The 19,243-nt window shown below is 36.0% G+C and overlaps 1 protein-coding gene across 1 annotated transcript in view; it reads left to right on the forward strand.

Annotated features, from left to right (window-relative positions):
* mybpc1 (myosin binding protein C1) overlaps positions 1–19,243 on the forward strand; it is a 45,882-nt gene that overhangs the window by 1,063 nt on the left and 25,576 nt on the right. Inside the window, 10 exon segments of the mRNA XM_052118730.1 lie at positions 7,347–7,364; positions 8,139–8,195; positions 11,920–12,222; positions 14,066–14,116; positions 15,323–15,364; positions 16,855–16,872; positions 16,875–16,895; positions 17,773–17,883; positions 18,884–19,032; positions 19,120–19,237. Coding sequence (XP_051974690.1) covers positions 7,347–7,364; positions 8,139–8,195; positions 11,920–12,222; positions 14,066–14,116; positions 15,323–15,364; positions 16,855–16,872; positions 16,875–16,895; positions 17,773–17,883; positions 18,884–19,032; positions 19,120–19,237 — 888 coding nt within the window.

Raw genomic sequence — 19,243 nt, forward strand, 5'->3', positions numbered from 1 at the left:
AAAAATAATTCAGGGGTGATGTTATAGAGATCGGCTTCCATCCTAACTGATGGATGGAGAAATATGAGGATGCAGGCAGCATTGTGTCATTGCACTTGTGTCAATCCTGTGTTATTCTGTTATGATTCTAGAACTGATTGTTTTGTAATTAGTTCATGAGCTTTGTCAATTAATGCAAATTCTGTCATAATTTACTCACCCCTCTCGTCCGTGGAAGACAAAAGGAGATGTTTGGCAGAATAACAGCCTCAGTCACCAAAAAGATGCAATGAATGGTGACTTAGACTAACATTCAGTACTCCTTAATAAATGATGATAGAATTTTCATTTTTGGGTAAGACATTTAATAATTCGTGACCAGTGACATTTAATTTAAAATATGATCTGGCTGTAGCTTCCCTCTGTGCATGACTCATATTTTAATATCTCCTAAAGGTCTCTGTCAACCTATAGACAATTGGGATTGTGATGCAGAATGAGGGGGATTTGGGATATTGATATAAGGTAGCTTTTTTGATGATAATCATAAATGTGTGAGTGAGGTGACATGATCCATTTCTGTGGATAATTTGAGGACATGCAGAAAAGCACAGCAAATGTCATCCGCTTTGTAGGGCTGATTTTGGTGGCCTTAAAGGAATAGTTCTCCCAAAAATAGTTCTCTCATTATTTACTCACCTTTATGCCATCCCAGATGTGTTTGACTTTCTTTCTTCTGCAGAACGCAAACAAAGATTTGGCATTGTATGGACCTACAATGCTAATATATACTTCTAAATATCTTTGTTTGTGTTCAATGATTAGAGAATTTTCATTTTTGGGAGAACTATCCCTTTTATATGAAACATTTCAGGAGGTTTTGAGAAGAAGCATTTCGTGATTGAATCCCAGGGGAACTTGTAGTTGATTCCTGCTGCAGTGGTGGTCTTAACTGCTTTAAGTCTAGCTGGTCCCCTGTCCGGTCCAGCTGGTCTTAGCTGGTTTAGGTTGTCTCTCGGCCTGGCCAAGTTGGTGTTCAGCAGAATTAGGTGGGTAACCATGTGGTCTCTCATCATGACCAGTTTCAAGCACCCAAAACCCTATAAAACCAGCCTGACCAGACTAGAAGACCGGCAAGGACCAGTAAATCATCTTAGGCTGGTTTAAGATATTTTGTTTTCTGGCAGGGATAACACATCCATCTGAAAATCAAACACATCCTGCCTCAACTATTAAAGAGTGATCATTTCTAGATTAATAAACAAGTCAAGTCTTCTAATTGGTTACTGTGAAAGACCACAAAACAAAATATTAAACTCTGTGGTTTGACGTGCCAACTTTAATATTAGATTATGACGGATTCCTGTAAGGGTTCACTCAGACGGCTGCCATAAATAACCCCAAAAGGACAGAGAGAGATAGAGAGAGTATTAGACTTTGTGACAATGTTGGTTAGAAAAAATTATTGTTCTCATGAATTTGAGGAAACAGCTGATGGGGGGAGAGGTTGGGGTTGCCGTGGGGGGCAGACTCCAGGCTTTAAAAGGCTGGATGAGGGATGAATAGGGCTGGACCCCAAGGGAACTGGATTCCAGACCCCTGGAATAGTTCAGAATGAGCAGACTTTTAATCCCCATTCCCCTCTCTCTATCTCTGGTCCCCCTATCATTCATCCAGTGAATAAATGTCTCTATCATGCAGAGAATCCTGAGCTCTTGTTTGTTTGAACTTTGATCTCTGAGATAAAATGCAACACAAATAGCATCCCTCAGGAAAACAACAAAGGAATGAAACAAACCAATTGGTATATACACTCACTGAGCACTCATTGGAGCACTATGGTCCTTATAAAGTGCCTGACATGGTCTTCTACTGTTGTAGCCCATCCGCCTCAAGGTTCAACATGTTGTGCATTCTGAGATTATATTCTGGTCACTACAGTTGTACAGAGTGTAGCCTTTCTGTCAGCTCAAACCAGTCTGGCCATTGTCTGTTGACCTCTCTCATCAACAAGGCATTTCTGTCCGCAGAACTGCCGATCACTGGTTGTTTTTTGTTTTTGGCACCATTCTGAGTAAATTGTAGAGACTGTTGTGTGTGAAAATCCCAGGAGATCAGCAATTACACAAATTCTTACACCAGCCTGTCTGGCACCAACAATCATGCCACAATCCAAATCACTGAGATCAAATTTTCTCATTTTGATGGATGATGTGGACATCAACTGAAGCTCCAGACCCATATCTGCATGATTTTATGGATTGTTCTGCTGCCACACAATTGGCTGATTAAATAATCTCATGAAAAAGTAGGTGTACAGGTGTACCTAATAAAAGTACTCAGTGAGTGTATATACCCTGATTAAAAAAAAGAAATAAAAATAAAAAACTAAACCAGGGCTGATCATGGAATTAAGATCATTTAGGGGATCTTTTATGGGATCTCATTCACACCTCAAACCAGCAATGGATTACACCAGCCTAAAATGGTTTGCTGGTCTTCACTGTCTTAATATGGCTTTAGCTGTTCTCCGAGCCGCTGGTCTTCAGTTGGTCTTCCAGCCTGAAAAGTTCCCAAAACCCCCAAAAAACAAACAGACCAATCTGACCTGGATTAACCAAACCCCCTCCAGCCCTTCCCTCACCTGCCCCATAGGTAGATAGTGAAAGTCAGTCAATGTGTCCTCTACTTGTTTCAGGGTCTTTAACTGCCATATGACAGCTAATTTGCAGAAAAGGATAAAGGTGAAGGGATACCCATTTCTACAATCTCAGCATACACCCCTCATACAGGGGTGGTGTAAATCACTCACTCCTTCCTCGGTCAAAGACAGCATCATTCTGTCGTGTAATTTCCTCTCCTGTCTTTTTCTCTGTCATTTTCTGTGCCAGCAAAGTTAGCAGGGCTTGTATAATCATATTTTACTTTGGGATTATTTATAAAAAATACATATTTATTCTCAAATTTCATTCTCAAGGTGTATTGTGTCTCCTCACCCCATTCAAGAGGAAGTGTGCAGTTGCTGAGCTTCTAGCGACACCAAATGGAATTGCAAAAAAAAGGACTGCTTTCAAAAAGGCATCACATACACTCCCACCGTCTTCCTTTGGTTGGACAAACAGATAGTCCCGCCCTAAACTCACGCCATTGGTTGAGCCACAAATTTGATACAGATTGTTGATATGTTTTTCAGGAAAATAAACCTAACAGTGGATTTCCCAGCAAAATTAATTTGCTTAATCAATGTTTTTGTCTTGTTTTCAAGGAAAAAAATATCTTGACATCCCTAAAACAAGATACATTTGCAAATAAAGCACAATTATGTTTTGCCTGAAATAATAAAATCATTTTATGTTGTGTTTCATATCAAACCTTCAATTTAACCTTCAATTTCAGCTTTTCTCAGTCTGCTGGAAAAAGAAATGATGGCATTGACTATAAAATTTAAGTCACAATACATTATCTTGTCAGACAATAGCATGTAGCTATTAAAAGATCTATATTAAGCTGGAGGTGGCAGTGACAACCGTTTGGCTGTGTGGAGTCACCATGAGCCTGTCTGTCCTCCCCCCAGCAGCACGGACAGCTGAACATACCTGCGTACTGATGTGCTGCACTGGGACAGTAAAATAGTACCCTTTAGAATTGTTGTTATTGCTGGATAAGACAGAGGGGATCTCGAAATGGGCAGAATGCCACAGCAGCCAGCTCATAGCCGACATAAATGGCTCTTTAATGGGTGGAAGGATGCACGTCATTTCCAAATTGGTACTGATATGTCCAAAGACGTGACCTGGTGGTGTCACCATGCGCAGGACAAAAAGAGAGAGAGATCAAACTAAATAAAAAGGTGATGCCACAGTGTTTCCAAAGAAACTTCTTGATCTCCAAACTGTTTTAAATGTGAAGTTTGTAATTAAAAAAAAATCAAAAATACTTTCTCTTATCAAATCTTAATAAGCAGAGACAACTATTAGTAAGCCATCTGTGCTGTGGGTTGATTCAAACTGTTGCTCTGTGGCGCTATCAAAACATTGCAAAGCAACATTGGCCCAACTAATGGTGTGAGTTTAGAACAGGACTATCTGTGAGTTTGACCAATCGAAGACAGAGAGAATGCTTGGGAGACCAGTTTAAACCTTTTTAGACCCTGCATCCATTTCAATCTGCATTACTTCTCTCTGGTGCTTTTTAAATGTTTTTGTTATCTGGTGCCACCCAAATCACAAAATATGATTGTCATATCACACACCGTACTTTTAGATAAAAAAAAAAATCTTCCTTTGGAATAAAGCATTGCAAAAAGAAAAAGATAATTCAGAACCAAGAAATAACTTTTTAAACATGACCGTTAACTGAATTTTTGATTGATTATCATTTATGGCCGCATTTAGAATATAAATAAAGCATGGTCATATTTGTGTGTCCCTGGAACATACTTGGGTGTGTTGCCGCTATATTTATTGCATTAGCCAAACTCAGTTCAAACCTAATATCTCAAATAAAGAATATTTTCATACAGTGTGGGGTGACGGTAAAGCATTCAACTCATATTTTAAAGCTGTCTTTACTGAAGTTTCACTAGTTGCCAAATTCACCATTCCATTGCAGACAGGAACCTCCACCTCTCCATTACCTACAGCAAACCGCGAGTGCACCAACATTCTACACTCTGTTGTGATGGTTGAAGAAGTGCATCATCCGGGTACTCGTAGTACACTTCTTTTTGTTGCATTTTCAGTGTAAACATTCTACTCACACTACTTCCTCTACAAAATGACGTAGAAGTGCAGTTTGGGATGCACCATATTTTTTGCAATTCCACTGAAATTACACACACTTCATCTTCAATCTCACTCAGGGAATTCAGCAAGTTTAATTGATCTCTTAGCACTTAAGCAACCATTTTTGAAAAAATCGAAATAAACATAACTTTAGTTGAATAAAATAAAGACAACCAACCATCCTAAAAATGGGAATGACAGAAGGAAAGATGATACTTTAGTGCACAGGAACCTCTATACAATATCAAATAAAATGCTAACAGAGACTATACTGAGTGACAGTAAACTAAAGAATATTAAATGCCAGTAGAGATGGACAGAGAAACAAAAATAGGAATCTGAAAGCTGAGAGATGTCATAAATATCAAGAGGCTATACAAGGAGTGGCACACAGGTGTCACATTGGCCTTGTAACAGGGAGAATCCTCACACTGGCTCCTGACAGCACGGGGTGGGAATGGTGCGGTCCTGCTCTGAGCGGTTCAGAGATTCCTTTTTTATATGCTTAGTCTAAGCTGGCATTCTCACAGAATTTACAACAGCCCATGCCAAGGCAACAAGGGTGGTTTGCTGAGACAAAGCTGCTGACATTTACATCATGTAATAACGCTGAAGAGAATGTAAGTGATAGCTCTTTCATAGCTCAGGAGACTTGTTGGCGGTCTCGGAGTTCAATTATAGCTGTAGTGTGTTTCAATGTTAAACACTTTCTGCTTACTTTCTCCTAATACCATTTCTATCCATTAGATGTCATATTGCATGTATGAAAATGATACGACTTGTGCTTGAAATTCCATGTCAGCTACACATTTTAACAGAAAATTTACAACAATGGAACCTACCATTTAAAATATAATGTACAAAGTGCAGTGTTTCTGTCTTAGCTGTCTGAATATGAAATGCAGTGTTCGATTTACCTTCATGGACTTGGGAAAATGACCATGAAAAAGGCCATGACTAAAACTGTGTCATGCAAAGTGTCATACAAAGAAATGGATTGGCTTCTTTTGTTTAGCAAAGGAAAATGTAATTTTTTAAGAATAGTCTGGACATCGGGTCACACCTCGAGAAAACCTATTGTTGACACACAGTAAGAGTATCAATATAAATCTATTAACATTTTGTGAATTACATTCAATCCATTAATTCAAACAATTCTGTATTGGAAGAATTTGAAATGTCTAACTTTGGTATTTTGGCTAATCTGAGCAGTCTTTGACATTGTTGAGACCATTTCCGTGAATATAAACAACAAATAATTAACAAATAATATTTAATAACTTACATTTCAGACAACAATTGCCAGTTAGTTGGCATGTCTTCTTAGCCAGTGAAAAGGTTTCAGAAAAAGCATCACACAACTCTCTCTGCACTGCTTTCAAAACCAGCTTTGGTTTCAAGCCATTGTTATAGCAATTGTGAGCTTATCAGTTTTTTTTTTTTTTTTTTTTGTATCTTTTGAGTGAACAAATCTTTCTCATTCACTTCCATTGTTTTGGTACTGAACGACTCACTCATAAAATCTGTCACCACCTACTGTCGTAAATATGTAATCTGCAGACAATTCAGTGCACAGAATCAAAATAACTAATACTAATACTTTCAATACTAACTTCAGTTTCAAGCCAGTGTCACGTCGTTTGTGAACAAATCAGCTTTTTGTTATCTTATAAGTGAACAAATCTTTCTTGTTCACTTCTATTGTTCCAGTAGTGAATGAGTCTGGGTTTTTTTATTTGTCACCACCTACTGACATAAGTATGTAACCTGAAGACATGATTACTGAACGAATCAGGAAAAACAAAAAAATCAAATAATGATTCAGAAGCCATGAACACAGACAAAGCACTCTTGGAACACATCTCTGCCAATCAAAACTGAAGACAGGAACTTAGCATTAAATACACATAATCACCAAAAAATTTAGAATTTAGCATCAGACCATAGGTCCCAATTCAAACATGTGAAGATTAGATCATCTGCAAGTTGTACCAAGAAAAAGTCAGATGTCCATCATGTGTCAATGCTACAGTAATCAATAAATAAAACAGCAGGTTTATTTAAAAACTATCATACCAAGAGATGTATGGACTCATTGATCCTTTTAGTCCTTTCCTTAGCTTCAGTAATCACAGTAGGCTCGGTAAGAACACATTCATCATATTACGCAGGGTTTACTGTAATGCTATGTCCCTCTTTAAACTGTTTTGATTCCTAAACGTCTAGACATATGTAACCAGTCCTGCTCGACCCGCTCCGAGCGGGATTCTAACTGGTGTCTCCGGCATGGAGGCGGGCGTGCTAAAGAGGAGGCTAAAGGCCTCTAGCATCAGTCTAGCCTCTTGAGGCTAGGGGAGTGAGGTTTACACACACTGCACCAAGACTAACACAATACTGCCCTGACCCTCTGAGTGCTTTTTAGACTCACAAAGTACCTATTACTGTACTGTAAAACACGTGTCTGTAGTAGGTACTGTGGCCCCCAAAATTTGGATTATTATATTCAAATGTATGAATGGCATTGCATGAGATAACAAAATATTAAACCAAACTGAGTTATTTTTCTTTATTTTTTCCTGACAGATGATGGCCAGCCTGAAGGTGAGGGGTGACAAATTGTTTTAATCACCTTGTTTGCCTGATCCTGGATCAGTTTTTTAGTAAATGGATAGTGAATGATGTAAATGCAAAGGGCTTATCAGGTGGTGAGCAAGTGTCACTGCTGTTCCCTGGTCAGAAGTGGTCAGCATCTCCACATTCTAGGTTGCTGATGGAGCTGAAGCCATGTTAACATTATAAAGATAATCCACAACCCTCGTTTTGATTTTGGAGTCATAAATTGTGTAACCGGTTTGCTAGAGATGGGATTTAAAACTGTCATACATGCTTTGCCCTCTCATGCAACCTCTGGTTTATTGATCATTAGGTTAAAGATGGCATGCATCTTATTTCTTAAGACACATCACAGTTAAACTTCTTTGTAGGGTCTTATCACATAGGTAGCATTTGATAACAATTATTAAATATGCTGTAAACAATTGTGTTGAAATTAGCCTATTGAGCTTCAGAGATCATGTCATTGTCTTTCACTCAAAAAACAGAAATTCTCAATTTCCTTGGATCATTTCCTTCACCATGAAATTGACATTTATGTACTACATATATACTGTATACATGTATGTATTTAAATGGAACATTTGTTTCTGTGCATACAGTATATATATATATATATGTATGTCAGTGTATTGTATTGTCTCCAGGCAGTGTGTGTGTGTGTGTGTGTGTGTGTGTGTGTGTGTGTGTCTGTCTGTTGCTGATGCTTCATGCTTTGAAAGAGGCCCTTGTATTCCTCTGCTTTCTCTGTCACATACTCAGAGAATGTTGCCCCTGTTGACGCCCCATCTGAGAAGTCAATTGAGATGACCCCAACAGGTATGTTTCAATCACATCACTCCCATACTTTCTTTCTCTCCTCTCTTTGTTTTCGTTCGCTTCTCTGTGTTCCCCCACAGCACTCTTACTTCACGTGTGTGAGAGTGTAATTGGTTTGTTTCCACTGTGGTATTCCACCAAATTACCTGTTTGTGCTACAAGAGTTCAGGTAACTAAATAGTTTCACACATGGCACGTTTATACTGTATACACCCAGACACAAACTGCATAGCTTAATAGGTTCATACCCACACGCAAGGGCGTAGCAGCACTCTTTAAAAAGATGATTTTTGTCCCCCACACTTTTCCAAGCTAAACCCATACTGAGTACAAATGGTGGATTTGTATACAGTATTCTCTGCGTTTTGTTACTTTGGTCTGATTGAGTGACCTGCCAATCACAGGTGAGTTTCATGAGCTGAAACAACCCTTATGTAATAGGCCATCATTCAGACAGTCTAATCAACATTGCTCTTGATCTAAATCATAATATATAGATGAGGAACACACAAATGAGAGTTATTCATGAGAGTTATCCTTCTTGATTGGCAGCATTATGTGAAAAGCATTGTAGAAAAAATAACAAAGGACAATCCTTCTTTTAAGCACACATTGTAAGTGGAGTTTATATCTGCGCTTGACTCAAGATTCTTCATTAAGTTGTGCTTTTTACTTTATGTTTGTGAGGTAATAGTTTGATTGGTTGTTTTTGTCAATTTAATCAGGTCACTAGATCTGTGTTAAATATGCAAAGCTGTTTTTAAAATACCTCTATGCTGGTGTGCAGTTGAAAAAGATAGATCTGCTGTGTTCTTAGAACACTTATACTGAAGTGAATAGATAAGTACACGCTATAAGACTGTAATTGGAAAATGGTCACTGAATCATTAAATGGATCTGAATTTTGGTGAACTAGTCAAAACGTTCGAGCCACTATGATACATTTAAATCCCACAATGCACAAGCACAGAGTAAAGAATAGAATTGTGCACATGCACAGTTGACATTATTGTGATTGAGTAAATAATGTATTCAGGACCAGCTTGTGCTCTGCAAAATTTTGCAGTTATTTTCCAATACATGATTCTTTAAAATACTACATATATTAAAAACAATATGTATAAATACTTATATCGTACTTATATATGAATATATACTGTAATATATTAATACTGCACTGTAAGTGTTGGGTCTGTAGGAGCCACCTACTGACAGCTGTGTCCCCCACTTCTAAAATGTCTGCTACGCCCCTGCCCACACAGACAAACAAACACTATGCTAGGCCACATCTTAACACACACATGTGCTCATACTAATGTCTGCTGTGCTTTGTGGATGGCAGGAATATCTTGAGTTAATGCACATCTGCATATGGAGTACTTTGATATGAAGGTACAGTATGTGAAAAGGAGCAAAGTATAGCCACAGCAAGAAATCAGTGCAAGCTGAGTCATTTTGAGCTAAAAATGATGAAAGTTATAGACCTTATTCACAGTAGCACCATCTTTGGTGATGAGAATGAAAACGAGGCTGTGAAGGAAAGACCTACAGTCTCTTCAGTGTGTTGTACAGTTGTTAAAGTGTTTTTGGATCGTTCCAAATATGAAACATTGAAAAAAATATCGTTCTCCATGAGTTCTCCATGAGTTCTGGAAAATTAGTGATCTAGGAACTTTTTGATAGCTTTATTTAATTAATGTCATCCCTCACAACCTTCATTTAATTTGTAAGGAAAAGGTTTATATTAATGCAAATAACTTCAAGTATTTTCCAGCCATGGTAGATTTTCCATATCACAAAAAGTTTGTGTTTGCGGCGATATTCTTGCTAAATTAAATGACATGGTTCATGACATGTAATTGTGGCATTTCAACTGTGTGGTGTTAAAAACTAGTTAAAATATCTCCCAAACAAGTGAGATTATAAGGTTAATGCACGAGTTTTAAATCAATTAAATCTAGCTCTCTACCCAAAAACCTTCACCTAAACCTAACCGATGGTGTAAAAAAAAGAAGAAGGAAAATAGAGATGAATAAAACTGTTGCTGAAGCAACTGGCTCATTTTGTGGTGCTTTTATCACACTTTTAGCTCACGTGTCAACTTGCTTGCTTTTCTGGACTCGTACACCGGTCTTTGCTCTATCAGTTGCACTATTCCACAACATAATTGTGCTTGAATAAGCTTGTAATGTAGTTGGTTATGTCACTGAAAAAAATAACTATTTTGTTGTAGGAAATAAAGCAGAAAAGATTAAGAACTTTCTACATTGAATAACTGAGTTTAAGTGTGAACTTGGAAATATTAATTACATTTTATATTCAAATATAAAAATGAATGCTCTAGCTTATAAGTAAATATTATTTATGATTGTTTGTTATTTTTACAATATGTCATCATATATTAATCCTAATGTAGAAAATATTTTCATATCTATTTGCTAATTTCAGTAAATTTCACTGGTAAATAAAATAAGTAAATTTTACACAACTTTTCGAAACTGGTGTTATCAGCATGAATTACACATGAATTAATGATATTTATAAAATAAAAAATTACAATATATAATTCTAAAATAATTAATACGCTTGCATGGTTTCACTGTTTGAACGTTTATTTACACAGTTTTTATTGTTCATTTTGTTGTTAAGTCTGGTAACTTCTTAGGTAAATTTCTACTCAAAACTCAAAATAGTTTCTGTCACCAGTAATGCAGGGTGATGTTGTCTCAGAGACTACATAACATGCAATATGTTTCCCTGTGGGAGGCTTCTGTATGTCATGTGGTACATGATTAAACATATGTTTGTAAAGAAAATGTAAAACGTGACATGTTCTAATAAGATGTTTAATTAAATGTTACTATAATTGTAAATTATTTATTATAATAATAATGATATTATTATTATTATAAAGTTTATTTAGGCATCATATATATCATATTTGTAAGTGAAAGTCACTGAATTAACTAAAGCGTTTAATTTAAATGTACTCACTCACTGTAATCAATATTATGTCATAAAGTTGAGTAGATTTTATACTTAGAAAAACTGTGTTCAAAAACGTATATTCTTATATGCAAAATAAAATGAATATTACTGGTTATTTTTGATAGTGTAATACAAATGTTAAAATGTTTAGCCTTATGAGTCATACACTATAGTAAAAGTGTTTTGTTAGAAGACAGCATTGTGTTAGGAACAGAGTGAAAAGTAAGTGTTATGAGCTGACAATCTTCCGTTTTACTCATGATTTGTGTGAAAGTAAATAAAATAATGTTTGTAGCACCTCTAGTGTTCATATTCCACTGTATACATACAGCCCCATAAAATTCATTTTGCAAAAATGTAAGAGTAGAAACAGAATTTGTTGGGACCAGGTTGAAAAAAATTAACTTTATTTTAACGGCTGCACGGAGGTAGATACTTGCTGAATCTGTAGTACTTTGCTTCTTTTTGGATTTAAATTGTCATAGATGTACAATGACTAGATCTGTCTCTAGATCTCTGGTCAGTGGCCTGTATTGAACCTTACACCCAGATATCTTAACCATAACCACTTCAAAAAAGAAAACACATGTCGATATCAAATCACATATGCATACTGTATATGACTTAGTTTTGTAATGCACTAGACCAGTCTTGTCATTCTACATCTATGTGTGTGTGCGTGTGCGTGTGAAAATAAATGGGCTGTAGCTGGCTTCCTGAAGTCTTGTTGCTCTAGCCCATACAGAGGCTATAGTGGCAACCAAAGACACAGGGGCTATAGAGACTGTCAAAGAGCCAGAGCCAATGCTTCCCGAGGCAGCCGTGCCCATACCTGCTGACTCTGAGGTCCCTCAGCCAGAGCCAATAGTAACTGAGGTGACTGAACTAGCGCCAGTAGTGTGTGAGGTCACAGAAAAACAGCCAATAGTGACCGAGCCTGTAGAGAATGGGCTGAAGGAACCAAAACCAACAGAGGCTGAGAAGCCTGTCGAGGTGAGTGAGGTAAAAGAAGAGGAACCCAGCACACCTCAAGTCCATGGTGAGTGTTACTAATTCACAGGTTATAACATTCTAATAACAACTTTTACTTTTTAAAGCCTTCTAAGCGCTGTACTGAGAGTTCCCATACAAACACGTCACCTATGGGGTCAACAATATACCTCCAGTGTCCCAGACCAAGCCATAAAGCAGGGGTTTTCAAACTTTTTGATGACAGAGACCTCCAAATATGACAACCACCTTGTGAGGGACCCCCTCCTAAAATATATAAATGTTGCTATATATTTTTGTGTATAAAGATAATTTTTATTTTTTTGTGTGTGTGTGTGTGTGTGTGTGTGTGTGTGTGTGTGTGTGTGTGTGTGTGTGTGTGATATTAATATAAAGATGATTTAAATAACTAGCTTTCATTTTGTTATTGTACTAAAGCCAAAATAAATTATTCAAATATTATCCATAGGGATGCACCAATGTATCGGCCAATTAAAACCATTGGCTATAACCATTGAGATAAAGTGGCAATATCAACAATGTTTTTTGATATCAGCGTTTTCATGGTTAATGGTCGTAGCCAACGGTTTTAATTTGGTAACATTTGGCTGATACGTATGAAAATCTGATTATTTATAGTTCATGATGTCAATTTATTGCATTGTATTGAGTGTATAATCATTTCTTGTGTTTTTTTTTTATTGGTGCAAAATTTTCCAAACAAATATCTAGAAAATATTTAGCCTACTTTGTAATACGTTGACAGCTAATGTTTTTTTCAACCTAATATTTGAGTCATTTTAAATGCATAAACCCAAAGAATAAAATATTGATTAAACTGAAATGACAATAATGTTACATTCGGTAAATATACCTTTTAATTTATACATTTATGAACACTTTTTTAGTTCTCTAAAAGTTTCTATGGACCCCCTAGCACCCACTTGCAGCCCCCTGGGGGTGCTCGGACCCCAGTTTGAAAACCTCTGCCCTAAAAAGTGAGAAAAGTTTATTCTATGTTATGGTTCAGAACCTTCAATGGAAGATGCTGAGAAGGCTATTACACTTAACTAATAATTACAGTATTAACCCCAACCACTTTAAAAGGGACGTCTTAGTCAATGTGCGTTTTGTGTGGACAAGTACAGTATGTATGTGCGTTTGAGCATTTATTCATCTTTCTTTCTCTGAAGCTTGATTTCCTATGTGTGTGTCTGTGAGACATCATTCAACTGTCTGTTATGTTCCCGATCATGGGTTCCTGATAGAATTAAGATTGAACTTGTTATACTTTGCAGTAGTTACACCACAGTTCTTCGATGTGTATTGCAAAACAATGCTCATGGGTTTCACCAGCAAACCAAAATATTACCTCATGCTTCCTTCCATCCACATGTGTGCTGCTTCCTGGCCTGGCGGGCCATCAGATAAGCATGTGATTTCAAACATAGCGCTTGCAAAATGCATTCTTATCTCACAACATCCTTTAAGGGATAGTTCACTCAAAAAGGAAAATTCTGTCATCATTTACTCATTCTGCCAAACATTTTTCCTTTTTTGTTTTATGGAAAGAAAGAAAGTCATAGGGGGTTGGAACAGCATGAGGGTGAGTAAAAGATGACATACTATTTTTTTGGGCGAAATATTTCTTTAAACACCTTATAAACATCTTTTCTGTAACACCATTTATAGCTGTCAAAAGTATGCCTGCACTGCACTGAACCCTGTTGAGGTCTCATTTTAAACATTCCATCAATTTTACTCGGTAATGGGGTTTAAATGAAACTTCATCCATCATGTTCGGCTGAGCAAATGCATGTTGTGTTGCTCTATGTCTGGACATGGAGCTTAGTGATTGGTGGGTGTATATGTCAATCACACCTTTATTTCAGATAAAGATGATGATGTCATGGCCAGCATCCCATCACCTCCACCCCCAACAGGTTGGTAACAGTGATGATCCATCCTCATCATGTCACTGTTGTTCTTTACTAATGTTGTTGCTATGACAACTGCAGAGTAGTTCTACATTATCTGGAATTGAAGAATAAGGAGCTTTCGAAAACATAATAAAGCAAATGGATCTTAAAAGGAAGATGCAAATAGAATAACATTTGATGACCCAGAAACTCTTTAAAGTACACAATTTGAAATTAAACGCTTGATGTTTAGTATTTACAGTAATGTATGTGTTCAAAAGTGCATTCGGACAAAATGCAGCCTGATTCATACAAGCATTCAAACCCTTTATATAATAGATGATTCTATCTATATAAAGGAAGAGATGCAGAAGACATCTGATGTGTATAGTTACATACACTGTGTATACACATACAAATATGCTTGCACACTGCAGTGTCTACCATAATTGTTTATTGTCTTTGTCACACTTTAATGAAGAAGTTTAGTCAGTTGTTAGTGTACTTCATCTGAATTCTGCTTAAAGGAATATTCCGGGTTCAAAACAAGTTAAGCTCAATCGACAGCATTTGTGGCATAATGTTGATTACCCACAAAATTAATTTCGACTTGATCATCCTTTTCTTTAAAAAAAAAAGAGCAAACATCAAGGTTACATTGAGACACTTACAATGGAAGTGAATGGGGCCAATTTTTGGAAGGTTTAAAGGCAGAAATGTGAAGTTGATAATTCTACAGTATAAAAGAACTTACATTAATTCTTCTGATAAAACTTGTGTATTATTTGACCTGTAAAGTTGTTCAAATCATTGTTTTAGTAGAATTGTAGTATTTACGTGTTGCTTTGTCATAGCAACCAAGTTATTAAATTTCATATTACAAGTAAGTAATAATTAGTAAGTGATTTTATCACACCAAAATCATGTTAGCATAGTGTTTATGTCTTGTTGTGGCTATACTTTTAACATTTAAAGATTGGCCCCCATTGACTTTCATTGTAAGTGTCTCACTGTAACACAGATTTTTGCTTTATTTAAAGAAAAGGAGGGACGAGTCAAAATGTATTTTTGTGGAAATCAACATTGTAACTTAAATGCTGTCAATTGAGCTTAACTTGTATTGAACCCAGAACATTCCTTTAAAATAATTATTAAGTGTTTGAGGGCGAAAATCATCCCTTTCCTCAGAAAAACAGATATTGACGAATAATATTTTGTTTTCTTTCACAGAGGATGGCAACATACCCAAGAAACATTCTATTGACCTTCCTAGTAAGAGTCTTTTAATAATTAATGCTTGATCATATTATAGTGTAGAAGCCCCTGTAACTATCTATCTAGACTGAGACATGTTTAATTTTACATTATTGTGTAAATCTATTCATTTGAGCAAACTAAAATGAACAGGTTCACGACTAATGAGGTTATTTACAGTAGATAGAGAGCTTTGTATCTCGTATTTACATTCACTGTCGGTACAACAGTGTGCAATACATACAATACATTAATATTTCTGTGTAGATTCTTATCATTCATGTCAACAGTTTTTTTTTTTTGCAAAATCACTGTAAACGTTATTAACATTAGGCCTTTCAATCATAGCAATTTAGTAATTGTATTCACAAACGAAAAACTAGCAAACTAATTCTAAGTAAATATCCTAAAAAGTAAATGCAAGAAGACCAAAATTAAATAGAGTTCAAAAGGTAAATTTCTGAATACAGCTCTTGCTGCTTTGTTCGAAATAATAAAGGAAAATGGGGTCTGTTGAGCTTCAAAATTACAAAAAGCACTTTAAAAGTTGTCTTTAGGCTTGATGTATAGATTTTGAGTAATAAAGGAAAAGTTCACCTAAAAATTCAAATTCTCTTATTTTTCATGCCATCCCAGATGTGTGACTTTCTTTCTTCCCCAGAACACAAATTAAGATTTTTAGAAGATTATCTCAGCTCTGTAGGTCTTATAATGCAAGTGAATGTTGACCAAAACTTTTAAAGTAAAAAAATCACATAAAGCAGCATAAAAGTAATCCGTAACAGCATAAAAGTAATCCATAACAGCATAAAAGTAATCCATAAGATTCCAGTGGTTAAATCTATTTAGCAAGAAGCGATATGATAGGTGTGGGTGAGAAACAGATCAATATCCTTTTTTTTTTTTTTAACTATAAATCTCCATTTTCACTTTCACATTCTTCTTCTTTTGTTGTTGGCGATTCACAGTCTTTGTTTCTATTGCCACCTACTGGGCAAGGAGCAGATTTTAGAGTTAAAAAGGTCTTAAATATGGATCTGTTCTCACCTACACCTATGAAGATATGGATTTAACCACTGGAGTCTTATATATTACTTTTATGCTGCTTTTATGTCCTTTTTGTATCTTTAAAGTTCTGGTCACCATTCACTTGCATTATATGGACCTACAGAGCAAAAATATTCTTCTAAAAATCTTAATTTGTATTCTGCAGAAGAAAGAAAGTCATACACATCTGGGATGACATGAGGGTGAGTAAATGATGAGAGAATTTTTGTGTGAACTGTCCCTTTAGGGTTTCTTGAAAAAAAAGAAAAAGGATTGAAACAGACCAATAAGATTAGACAACTATAAATGACATGAGCATCACATCAGAATTCCACACATGACATTAACAATCTGTCACTGTGTTAATATGTATGTTTGTTCGACACTGTGTGTTTGTCTCAATGGACTTTACAGTACTATTAATTATAATATGCTGTAAATATCTTTCTGTCTCTGTTTAGATGATAGCGACCCTCAGTCAACCAGGGGAGAAAGGACTCAGGTAATTCTATAACCTCTGTAGAAGCTTTTAACTTCATTAGAAAGCAGCAGAAATGCAGGCATAATAACATCATTAAAATATCATTAAAATACATTCTTTGCCTCATTTTCCCACAATGGATGGCCAATTGGTACATTTGGCTAGAAGCAGTGTAATGATCTACGGGAATACGTTTCCTCGAACACCACAATCCCAAACTTTGGGATTTTGGAGATCATCTGCTTTTTCATGTTCCATCGGAAAATGACCAGCACACTTTGTATTCTGTTTAAGAGAATTACAATCTAAACTCATCATCGATCATTTACTAAAAACTATCAGTGAAATCTTAATGAGCAATTTGAGAATTTCCCCACGTGATTTGGCTAAATAAGTTTTACAGTATATATGTTAACCAATTTTCTCTTTTCCCTCTTTTAAGGTCAGTCAGTGTTGTTCAAAGTATTTATGCTTTCCATGTTGCTGAATGCTTTGTGTCAATGTATGATGTGTCTTTGTGCGTTTGTTGAGTACTTATGAATGTGTATGTGAGTGTGTTCAGACAATTGAGTAAGTGCAAGAGATAGCCTATATGATATATTGTAAAATAATACGTTTTAATGCTTTATAATAACTTTCAGAGTCATTAAGAAATATTATGCATAATACTTATTAGATAAGAAGTTAATTTTATTCAAGTATTAATCTAAATGGAAATATATATAATTCAAACGTTAATGACATTTCTTAGCATTGCATATTTCAATGTAAATTAACTAATGAAATACATTTTTATATAATATTTTAATGTTAGTATATTTTGTTAATGAAAGTTATTATAAAGTTACCAAACGTAAGAATTTGATAAACAGGTTGATTCTTTCTTCTAATTGGTCAGTGTGGTCACTGGGGGATGGGCAGTCTCCTGAGGATATTGACAAGCAGATGGACAGTCCGCCCCTCTCAACTCTGTTGATTGAAAAGCCGCAGAGTGGCTCCATCACTGTAGGTCAGTAGATGTATCTGATGTTATTACTGTATTATTGTGGTCTGTAATTCTTGTAGCTCCCTGTATTTACTGAATCTGGAAGGTTATGTCTGGTAACCTAAAATTGTGCTTAAATTTAGAGTTAAATCTAGATCAATAATAATTTCAGGTTAAAGGGATAGTTCACCAAAAAAGGAACATTCTCTCATTATTTTCTCACCCTTATGCTATCCCAGATGTTTATGAATTTAATTCTGCTGAACACAAACAAATATTTTTAGAAGAATATCTCAGCTCTGTAGGTCCATACAATACAATTGAATGGTGACCAGAACATTGAAGCTCCAAACAGCACAAACGGCAGGATAAAAGTAATCCATACGACTCCAGTGGTTAAATCTAAACCTTCAGAAAGGATATAATAGGTGTGGTTGAGGAACAGATCAATATTTAAGTCCTTTTTTACTATCAATCTCCTGTTTCACATTCACATTCTTCTTCTTGTGTTTTGACAATTTGCATTCTTCGTGCATATCACCACCTACTGAGCAGGGAGGAGAATTTATAGTACAAAATTACTTAAATATGGATCTATTTCACACCCACACATATCATATCACTTCTGGAGATATGATATAACTACTGGAGTCTTATGAATTACTTTTCTGCTGCCTTTATGTGCTATTTGGAGTTTCAAAGTTCTGGTCACCATTCACTTGCATTGTATGGACCAACAGAGCTGAAATATACCTTGAAAAATCAAGGTGTTCAGCAGAAAGAAAGTCATTCACATCTGGGATGGCATGAGGGTGAGTAAATGATGAGCGAATGTTCATTTTTGGGTGAACTATCCCTTTAACACTTTTCTTTTCAATGTGAGAAAAATAACTTTCCATATGGTGACTTTTTTCCACAAACACTTTGGTTTTAAAGGTCTCTATTTATTCTTTAAGTTAACTCAGAACATACATACAACAAAAATATATGCAGTCCCAAGTCAAATGTTTTATTTATTATAAAGGTGGTGACATCACCTTCGTTGCTAAGGTGGAGGCCAAAGACTTGCTTCGTAAACCGACCATTAAGTGGTTTAAGGGCAAGTGGATGGATCTGGCTAGCAAGACTGGGAAACACCTGCAGCTAAAAGAGTCTTTTGATCGCTTTACGAAGGTGATGCCTTTTACTCAAAAAATGTTGCGCTGCCATTCGTGTAACCTTCCTATTGTTATTCTGACATCATTTTTCTCATTACTATAGATACACACCTTTGAGATGCACATCATCAAGGCAAAGGACAATTATGCTGGGAATTACAGATGTGAGGTCACCTACAAAGACAAATTTGATAGCTGCTCTTTTGACCTGGAGGTCAAAGGTTTGT

The sequence above is a fragment of the Xyrauchen texanus genome, chromosome 45 (genome assembly GCF_025860055.1).
Source record: "Xyrauchen texanus isolate HMW12.3.18 chromosome 45, RBS_HiC_50CHRs, whole genome shotgun sequence".
In the NCBI taxonomy this organism is placed as follows: domain Eukaryota; kingdom Metazoa; phylum Chordata; class Actinopteri; order Cypriniformes; family Catostomidae; genus Xyrauchen; species Xyrauchen texanus.